General features: G+C 38.6%; 1 protein-coding gene across 1 annotated transcript; it reads right to left on the reverse strand.

Moving 5' to 3' along the window:
• Positions 1-315: 315 nt before the first annotated feature.
• Positions 316-9,464, reverse strand: MMP7 (matrix metallopeptidase 7). The gene is made up of 6 exons (XM_037029747.1): positions 9,292-9,464; positions 6,569-6,795; positions 6,335-6,483; positions 4,398-4,526; positions 2,551-2,712; positions 316-613 (listed from the first exon to the last, which is right to left on the reverse strand). The coding sequence occupies exons 1-6, from the start codon at positions 9,397-9,399 to the stop codon at positions 597-599; spliced, it is 792 nt and encodes a 263-aa protein (XP_036885642.1). The 5' UTR covers positions 9,400-9,464; the 3' UTR covers positions 316-596.
• Positions 9,465-10,475: the final 1,011 nt, after the last annotated feature.

Consider the following 10,475-nt stretch of genomic DNA (forward strand, 5'->3'; position numbering starts at 1 on the left):
ACCTGGAGCCAGAAGGGACTGTGGGAATGTAAAACCTTGAGAATTCACATGTATTTTGTGGGAAGAATTGGATTTTCCAGAATACTTAGAGCTTGTGCCAAAGGTTAAGCGGCGCTGAGTGGAACTTTGGGCTATCCTATGAACAAACAGGGTGGGAGCTCTCTGTACGCACACGCACCTGGTGATAGGGTCAGGTGCAGCAGAAGACCCACAATAGTGAGGTGGGTTTTTGGTTTTAGTCTTAGTCTTTGATTTCATTGTATAACATGTCTTCTTTTGGCACAGAAACAATGCTCCTAAATATAAATCATTTTCCTATGAAATAAAATTTTGTTTGTTTATTTAACATTCATCGACATCTTCTAAGTGTACGTTGTTTGAGGAGAGAGACATAGAGGGGCGAGACACAACTGTGCCATAAAAAGGCTTATTTCCAGAGGAACAGAGACATGCAAAAACCAACCATAGTACAAGGAGAGTTAAAATAAGTGCTAAACGGGGCGCAGGAACAGTGTTCTCCAATTTGGGTCGGGAAACCATGGATCAGAATCCAACGAATGAGCGTGTGTTCTCCCGGAAGTTTCTAAATTCTTTCTTCAGTCATTTCTCTCCCCTGTTAAGAGAGAAAACAAAAATAATTTTAACATGATATAAAATACATAAAAACTACACCAAGACTATAAAAACTCAAAAAAATGTCTTAATTGTGTATAATTTATCATCAGCTCATTGTGTTTTCTGTGCTTGGAACAAAGGTTTTGAAGAACAATCTTCATAGGCTAAGAAGGCAGTTTTGTGTGGAATGTAGGTCTGGGGTCAGGTATCGGCCGTTTTACCAGCTCTATAATCTTGGGCAAATTACTGCTTAGCTTCTTTTAATGTTATATCACCAATCTGTAAAATGAGGGTAATAACAGTGCATGGGGTAATTTTACATCCATGAGTTTATTCACCTGTTTTGAATGTATGTTTTTGGTTCATATCACTTCTTGGATTAATAAACTTCGTAAATTTGAAGCCCATAATTAAATCTTACTTTCGTTTGTAAGATTTACTGCTAGAAGATTTACTAGAAGTTACTGCTTTTTGACTTTGACTAGGGGGCAGGCACCTTACCAGCCTGTTTTCTTCTAATTAGTCTGCCTCAGAATCTTTGTTAAGGCCCTTTCTAGTTTTCTCAAGGTTTTGAGGTAGTTATGCATGCCACAGAATGTACCATAGTTTTATTTAAGGGAAGGTACTTTGTTCTCTTTTGGTGGCAATAACTTTACCAACAATTCGTGGTGCTTAGCAGCTCTTTGAGTCAGAACTTTAAGGTACGATCACGTGATGTTTTTCAAAATGTGTTCTCTGAAAGACTGTTCTGTAAAGGCTCAGTGGGTGTTCCATATAAATGATAATAATTTAGGAAGCGCTAAGGTAAGCAAGAATTTTTTAGGTACTCTTTAAATATCCTATGCACCTGAGATACAATAGGTAGCATTTTTGAACTTGTTTCTCCACAGCATTCTTATTCAGAAATTGTCTTGCAGGAATGGCATTTAGGAATACGATTTGGAAAGTGCTGATTGGTAATAAATTCTAGGTTCAAGTGACAGTGTGAGAGCATTATCTTATTTTAATAATGTTCTCCCATTATTATATGGAAGTACATTCATTGCTCTTCTGATCATTCAGAGGCTCTTAAGTGAAGTTTTTGCAGTATTTTTATCATCCTGATATTTCACTGGAAAGGTTTGATTTGTATTCTCCTTTACAAATTGCTCTTCAAACTTACTAACTAGTAATAGGCAGAGATAGGTAGGAGAAAGAGTTGAAACCCTACAGCCCTGGTGTGGAATCGTGGTTCAAGCATTGGGTAGCCATGTGACCTTGCATAGCAATCCATTTAGCCTTTTGAACTGTACTATTCTCGTCTCTACTTACAGACATGGTTTTTTTCCTTGTCCTTTCATTTTTTTCTCATCAGTATAAATCAGCTTATTCTTTTAAACTAAATTTGGAACGTGAATAAAACAAAAAAGTGTAGATTAGGATGCAGGATATTCATAAGCATTGTGACCAGCAGTTACAAGCAGTCACTATCAGTGATTTACCTCTTTCCCTGCACAGATGCACAGGCAGGAAAATTAGGTCACTTTGAGTCACCTAGGACCAAACCTCTGAAGTAGGAAGCTAAAGAGGAAGGTGTTCTGTTCCTTAGCCCCTGCCTACAGGGGAGATTCTCCTAACGTGTTTGAACCGAACAAGAAAGAACAGTGAATGGCAGTTTGAAAGAAAACAAACATCCCCAAATCTTATAGTGTCATTTTCATAATTTCACCAAATGATGCTCTGTTACCGAAAACTTAAAATCAATATCCTCAGAATATAAAATAGCCTGGGTAAATGTGGGGTATCTAAGTTCTCAAATTTCTCCCCCTTAATAGGCTTTTAGTGTAAATTCCAGTGTGTTTTTCCAAGTAAATATCCATTTCCCAGCCTTTCTCCTTCAAGCCTACTCTTAGAAGGTAATGTGAAATTCTCCATATTTGAAACCATAAATATTACCATATAATTTCTGAATTCCCTCAATATCATCTTGTGAAAGTCTGAAATCCTCAGGATCTCTGTTTTCATAGGTTGGATACATCACAGCTTTAGGATCAGATGAATGACCAAGACCCAAAGAATGGCCAAATTCGTGAGTAGCAGCATACAGGAAGTTAATTCCTACAACCAAAGAGTGACATACAGTAACTATAAAAATACCTATGTGTGAAATATCGTATAATATAGAAACATAATAATAAATAAGATAACTATAAAAATACCTACCTCTTTAAATTCTCCATAATTTCTTTCTTTCTTTCTAGGCTTTCATAAGAGGGCAGGAAAGTTTAGAAGGACAATAGAATAGTACTGTTTTAACTTTATCACTACATCTATTTTTAAAAATTTTTATTTGTTTATCTTTAGAGGGGAAGGGAAGGAGAGAGGGAGAGAAATATCAATGTATGGTTGCCTCTCGTGCGTCCCTTGCTGGGAACTGGCCTGCAACCCAGGCATGTGCCCTGACTGGGAATCAAATTGGGTATTTTTTAAAAAGTAGTTTTTGTGTCTGTTTGCTCCTTATACAATTACTCACATAGCTTTCCTCTCCTCTATAGAAGAGGAAAACAAAGGCTTCAGAAACATTAAGATCTGGGTTTGAAACCCAGCTCTGCTACCTGTTAGCTAAAAGACTCTGGGCACATTACTTGATATCACTGAGTCTCATTTTCTTATTTGTCAAACAGAAGTAATAATTCCTACCATGTCAATTTTTCAGAATAATTAGAGTTTCCCAATATCTGAAAAACAATGGCTAGTCAATAAATAAGAGTGACTTTGAAGAGAAGGAGAAAGTTGGTTTTGCGAAAGCAAAACTGATGGGCAGGTTCTCTAGGAAATGCTGGGCCTTTCACTTACTGCACTGTATTATGCATGCTTTTCTCTCCGTCATGCTCATAAGAAAGGCTTTGCAAAGAAGGGGGAGGTGGTGAGACTGTGAATTGGAGTTACCAGAGTTCCAATCACAGTGCATTAGGTTGTAGGAAGCTGCCTTTAGCCTATCTTGAGTGGAAGGAAATAAGAATTAAAAAGAGACATAAGATGTGAAATGGAGACAGTGTCATGGTTTCACATAGGTTGGCTTTTCACAGCAAAGCATCAGTGTAGTGGTGAATTGCCACTGCCAGACCCAAGTACTGATTTCCCTTTTTTAAAGAATTATCTCCAATTAGAATTTTTTATGCCCGAGCCTTTCTCTGTTAGTTTTCTGATGTGTTTATAATTTTTCTACTTTGAAAAATGATGAATATGATGGGCTGGGTTATGATGTGAGTTCTTCCCGAACGATAGCGAATACTCACAATTGTACATAATTTTTACACATCATAGCACTGCTCCTCTTTTTTCTTCAATTAAAAACCAATTTTAGGGAAACATAAACAAAGAAATATAAGTTATTGAATTATTAGTATTTTCCAAACACTGTGATAAACACTGTATAAGCATTATCTCATTTAACTCAAGCAACAACCTTGTGAGGTGGGAATGATTTATAATCCCACTTCATAGACGAGAAAAGAGGCTCAGAGAAGTTAAATTACTTGCCCAAAGACACATAGGGAGTGACTACAGCAAAGTGAACCCAACGTTGCTCGCCTCCGTAAGCCTGAGCTTCCATCGTCTGTGTATGTAGTATTATGAGGCAATTAAATACAATTATGTATTTAAAGAATGTGGCCCAGAGGTTGGCAGTTATCAAGGGCTCAATAGTTATTACCAATCAAAGGAAATATTAAATTAAAGTTACTATAAGAAGTTCAGGATTTTAAAAAGGATGCGGAGCGGAGAGAGGCGGGATGCTGTACCTCTACCGCTACCATCGGTCCAGCGTTCATCCTTGTCGAAGTGAGCATCTCCTCCCAGGCCTGGTCCCGGTGAAAAGGCATGAGCCAGTGTGTTTCCTGGTCCATCAAATGGATAGGCGTCCCCGTGAGCTGGAAGAAAAATAGGACGATTGCCCTTTGGGACTGAATTTATTTTTAGTCATTTTGTTTTTGATTTTATATGATTACTGAGCTGGAAAGATGAGCCTAGTCCAAGCAGGTAACACTGTTGTTACCAGCAGTCAGGTGCTTACACAGGGTGGTTTGGGTGTTGGTCATAGGCACTTTTTCTGTCACAGAACCAATGCTTATCACTGATATCCACTATATATTGAAAGCTTACTGGATATGGGAGTTTAAATACATTCACATCTAATTTATGGTTTCTTCTAAGTTTTCTCACTTTCCTTGGCTAGGTGGTGGCAGAATGGAAGATGAGTTAGAACCATGTTCAACAAGTAACATGTATACCTGTTATAGTACAACTTAAAAACCTAGCTTAATTTTCGTCGGTACAGAAGACATTTTCTTGGAGAACCATGCTTAAGATGTCTTAAATGGATTTGCATGGCCCTTTTAATTGTGATTCAGAGCTATTCATTTTCAATGGATATTGGGCCATGTCATTTATTTGTTCTTGTAAAACATGGAACGGCCCTGACTCATGTGGCTCAGTGGGTTGGGCATCATCCTGCAAACTGAAAGGTCGCCGGTTTGATTCCTGGGTCAGGGCACATGCCTGGGGTGCAGGCCAGGTCCCTGGTTGGAGCTATGAGAGAGGCAACCAAGCGATGTTTCCCTCACACACCAATATTTCTCTCCCTCTCTTTCACATTCCCTTACCCTCTCTCTAAAAATAAGTAATCTTAAAAAAAATACTGAAAAGAAAATCATTGAATGCTATGATTAGTGCTTTCCATAACGTGTTCTTCGGTGTTACTAATATTGTGGCTGAAATTCAGTTTCAGCTAAATTCACAGCACCTAGACGTTTCAAACAGTAGTACAGAATGAAAAGGACAATATTTTTCTCTAAATTTGTACCATAAAACACTAGTAATTAATAGCGGTCCATTTATATGGGTTATGTTTCCCTAAGCCCTTTAATATGAAAGTTTTCTATTTTCTATGTTTTTATCCGTGAAAGGTGTTGCCAACAGTCCTGAGGGGCTGCCCGCTTCTTGGAGACCACTTAAGGTCTTTGGAAGTTGTAATCTCTTTTCTTGGTTTAATGTTCATGTTAGATATATTTTAAATTGTTCCATAAATATATATGTGTGTATGGATGTCTGTGTGTCATGACTAATGCTACAAAATGGGGGTGGGTAAACTTTTTCTGTAAAGGGCTAGACAATGAGTAATTTAGGATTTGTGGCTTGACAGCCTCTGTCATGATTACTAAATTCTGCCATGGTAGCCCCAAAGCTGCCACAGACAACAGGTAAGTAAAGAATTATGGCTGTGTTGTAATAAATATTTACAAAAACAGGTTGTGGACTAGATTTGACTCATGGGCCACATAGTTTACCATCCTCTGCTATAGAAAATGACTCTAAATGTACTAGAAAACGTGTACTAACATCTCTCCCTCCATATAGGTATAGATATATATTTGTTTAATAATACATATCATTAAAGATTTTTAAGTTCTGAAGAGAGGAGGGCACAGATATGATGAGCAAAATGACTCAGAGGATTAGCCTAGAGCACAGGTGGCAAGCACAAGGCCCCTGGGCCAAATCCAGCCCTCCACCTTGTTTTATCCGGCCTGACACCTTGTTTCTGCCTGGCGGCAGCGCCAAGAAGAAATTACATTTGGTCCTTTGAAGGCAACTTGGAGGCTGATGAGGTCCCCAGTGAAGATGAGGTCCCCAGTGGAAAGGAGTTTGACACCCTGGCCCAGAGGAATCCCTTCCTTACCTCCTCTTGCAAAGCTAATCATGATATCAGCAATTCCGTATGGAATTCTCCTGAAGTGCAGTGGGATCTCTTTGCTCCACAATTTGAAAGCCTTTTCTACTAACTGATTCACTTTGAACTGTGGTAAGTCTCGAGTATATGACGTGATCCTGGTAGCAAAGAAGAAAACAATGTTTGACCTCTTAGGAAAAGGGCTTTATTATTTTTGCCTAAACAAGCCAAAGCAAAACTAACCTGTAGGTGACTACTTCGGAAGTCCACTTCGGGCTATCTGGGAATAGTGAGAATGCGGCAACATCTGGCATTCCACATCTGGGCTTCCGCATTATTTTTATGATGCGGGGGCTTAATATTCCAGTTATAGGCAGGTGAAAGAACTTTTCCATCTCCTTGAGTTTGGCTTCTAAACTGTTGGCATCCTTTGTTTTTGAGTCATATGGATAAAATTTCGTGAGGTAGTTCTATTGGAAAGAGAGTAATTGATCTGTAATCCTCGTTTGTTGTCTTTTATCTCAGTAGTCTGCACATCTTTGCCTCTATACCTATGGACTCAAACAGTGATTTGAAGACACAATAATTACAGTCACCGAGTAAAATAACTGTGCATTCGTGAAAAGAAAATTCAGTGTTGGTAGTGAAGCATTGTCACTCCAATTTATGAGCAAAAGGAAAAAGTCCCTCCATTTTCCTTTTATTTCATCAACTGTTCTGGAGAAACCTTCTGTTCACTTTATATAACGTAGACTTGTCTGTAATAGCTAATCAGGAAAAGTGACTAGGATGTCCTCAAGGGGCACAACTGAGACCTTCCCTGGCATCAGAGACTGTCTGGGGAGATGCAAGTTGCCCAGCCCCTTCTGAGGATCTCTGGAGATCTGGTTCCAGCTCAGGTTCAAGGGTGTTAAAATTTTAGTTCTGGGAAAGGATAATATGAAATTATTTAGTTTAATATACATATTCTCCATGAGGAAATCAAAGCTCATAGCAACTAAATGACTTGTTTGGGATCACATATTAAATTAGTAACAGAATAAAAAAAATTAGTAGCAGAACTGGCCCTGAGTTTCCTGACTGCAGTCCTGTGTTCTTTCTACTGTTAAATCTCTAAAAAAACCCAAAAAACCCACTGTGAAGCTGCAGGACAGAGCAGGTCTGCCTGGTGTATTTCTTGCGTAATTAGTCCCTGGGCATTTCTTAAAGGACCCTAGTGTCTGAATAGGATAGCTGCTGTACTAAATAAAAAAAATTAAAAAGTAAATGAAATAACAATAGCAGCCGCTGTAGCCTCACAAGAACTTTTATTAAGCCCTTTTATTAATGGCAAGGACTAGTCTAGGAGCTTTACATACTTATCTCGTTTAAATCTTGTCATTCCTATTTCAAAGAATCATGGCCCAGAAAAGCAAAATAACTTGCACAAGTTTACCCCATCAGTAACTGAGGGAGCCAGTATCTGAACCAGTTTGTGTTCTGATTCCAAAGCCCACTTTGTTAGAAAAATGTGTAGGGCTATATAGTGCATAATTATATCATTGAAATGATTTAAACATTGGCTCATTCATTGACAGTCTAGCTTGGAGTAGGTCAGTTGGTAACTTGTCTCAGAACCTCTTAGGAGTATGCACTTGACCTTAGAAATATTGTGGTCTCTCTTCCTGTTACCAATGATTGCATTTTACTTAAAACAGCAGCTACTCATTGTTCATCCATGAGAGTTAGAAATTAATCTCATTTAAAAACAAAAATTTTATTTTATCCATTCCAGAGCTACAGGCTTTACAAAGACACCTTCTGGAAGAAATCTTTTCTGCATCCTTGAGGTGAATTTTCTTGCCTCAAGTTAAACCTAGCTAGCCTCCCTCTAGTTTATTGGTAACCTGCACACTAAGTAAAGCTTGGGGACTCAGTACTCTTGCAAGTGTATTCCTTCTGGATAGTCTACTGGGTGGAACCATATGAAATGGCTGTTTTGCAGGTAAAAAACAATAGAATATCAGTAATTTTATATGATCCAATCTAACATTTACTTTCAAAAGTCAATGTACAATAAAACCCAACTTTTCTTGTGCTTAACGCTTAAATTTATAAACAATATGTACAAGTAAACACCTCATTATTTTACCAAATAATAATTATTTATACTTATTAGGCTGCTTATGAAGTAATGTATTGGAAAGAACATGATTCTGAACCAGAAAAAATTGTCCTTGATGCCTGTTAAAACTCATTTTTGATTCACCACCATTAACAAGTACGTGAATCAATTTAACTTTGGTTCCTATTTTTCCCAAGATTCAGCTGAAGGTCAAATGACATAATGTATATGAAGTACTTTATAATTGGTACACATGTGATAGTTGGTATTGTTATTACTTCATCTGTTTGCTTATTCAGAATAATCCTGTGAGATATAAAACACATAATTATTTCCACTGGACACGTGAGAACACAAAGTCAAAAGTTCATGCCTTGCACATCATTGTGCTTCAAAGTGGAGAGCTGTCTGTCCCATAATGGTTGTTTTCTGATTTCCAGTTTCTCCATTACACACCGTCCTCATTCTAAGAGATGGCACTCTGCTATTTACAAAAAGAATCTGGTTACACTAAATAGTGACAACCTTAATTTATTAAGGGGGAACAATATTTCAGGTGCTGTGTTAAAGGCTCCACTACACCCCCATTTGGTTGATACCATGTTAATATTTGATTTCCAAATTAGTAAACTGAAGCTCAGAGAAATTTAATAGTAATCCCATGCTAATAATATTCATCTACATAGTGAATGGAGGTGGAACTTGAACCCAGTTGCTGGAGGCTCTAAAGTCGGTTCTTAATAGCTACTTGATTAAAACACAGATTGCCTTTATAATAGAAAAGTTAGCAAAATTGGAAAGCACACTTCCTAATGCTGATGGTCAGACCGTGGAGCCCCAGGTGAGGGGGCCAGTGACATACCTGAGCCTGTTCCCACTGTGGCTGACTCACGTCTCCTGCCTCCCGGGGAAGCGGCAGAGCCAGGCTGCTGGGCAGCAGACACACAGCGCACAGCACGGTTAGCTGCATTGCAGGGTGCAGAGATTCTTTTCAGATCTATGGTTGGTTTACTGTTTTTTTTTTCCAGAGGCTGGAGAAGTTTATATAGCCTCTCAACCCTGAATGTAAAAATAGGTGACTCATTTGAATGTTTTCTTTCTTATTAGTGTCTACGGAATTTTGAAGCGTGTGTAATTTTTCATTAACGACAATGAGGAAGTATTATGTTCTTATTGGCAAAAAGCACACAATGTATTTGCCTTTGGATTTTTTCCCTGTGTGCTGTATAAATTTAATCCATGAGGAAACACATTGTATTTGCCAGAATCAAATTGCTCCTCAGACATATCTTCTTAATTTAAAATTTTGAGGAGCATCATTTGGGGCATGACCACATATCTTAAAAGAATCTAAAACATTGAAATGCATAGAACAGTATGCAAAACATACAAACGATCAAGTAATTATTAAGTGAACATTCTGTAACAGGCTCTAAAGTCATAAAGTGGAACACTGCTGGCATCCTGTGTTTCTGTGGGGAATGAGGGTGGGAATGGCAAAGGGAAATGCTGTGCTGTGACATGGGTCAGTGGCCAATGTAGAGCCTGTGCTCCGTTCCCTCACCTTCCAGGGACCTTGGTGGAGCACTGAGAATTCCCTTTCTCTTTTTCTTTCTTTTTTTATTTTTTCCCTTTTTAGAGAGAGGGGAAGAGAATGAGAAAGAGAGGGAGAGAAACATCAATGTGTGGTTGCCTCTCACACCCCTGTGCTAGGAATCTGGCCGGCAACCCATGCATGTGCCCTGACTGGGAATCAAACTGGTGACCCTTTGGTTCGCATCCCATGTCAATCCACTGAGCCACACACCACCCAGGGCCCTTTTTCTTTTTAAATCCTCACCTGAAAATATGTTTGTAATCTTAGAAAGTGAGAGAGAGAGAGAGAGAGGGATTGATGGGAGAGAGAAATATCAATCAGTTGTCACTCATACCTGCCCCCAGGGGTTGAACATGCAAGTTAAGTATGTAGTATGTACATATGTGGCCTGACCAGGGATTAAACCTGCAACTCGGTGTGCAAGATGATGCTTCAATCAACTGAGCCAC

The sequence above is a fragment of the Sturnira hondurensis genome, unplaced genomic scaffold (genome assembly GCF_014824575.4).
Source record: "Sturnira hondurensis isolate 20B ecotype Veracruz unplaced genomic scaffold, ASM1482457v3 Scaffold0020489, whole genome shotgun sequence".
Taxonomy (NCBI): domain Eukaryota; kingdom Metazoa; phylum Chordata; class Mammalia; order Chiroptera; family Phyllostomidae; genus Sturnira; species Sturnira hondurensis.

Bases quoted from the DNA above. Each gene is read 5' to 3' on its own strand.
- MMP7 (XM_037029747.1), bottom strand. From the start codon at position 9,399: ATGCAGCTAACCGTGCTGTGCGCTGTGTGTCTGCTGCCCAGCAGCCTG. The intron at 4,527-6,334 runs GTAAGGAAGGGA...TTTTTCTTCCAG, and splicing joins GATTAGCTTTGCAAGAGGAG to CTCACGGGGACGCCTATCCA. The intron at 2,713-4,397 runs GTACAGCATCCC...CTTTGGTTGTAG, and splicing joins GACCGATGGTAGCGGTAGAG to GAATTAACTTCCTGTATGCT.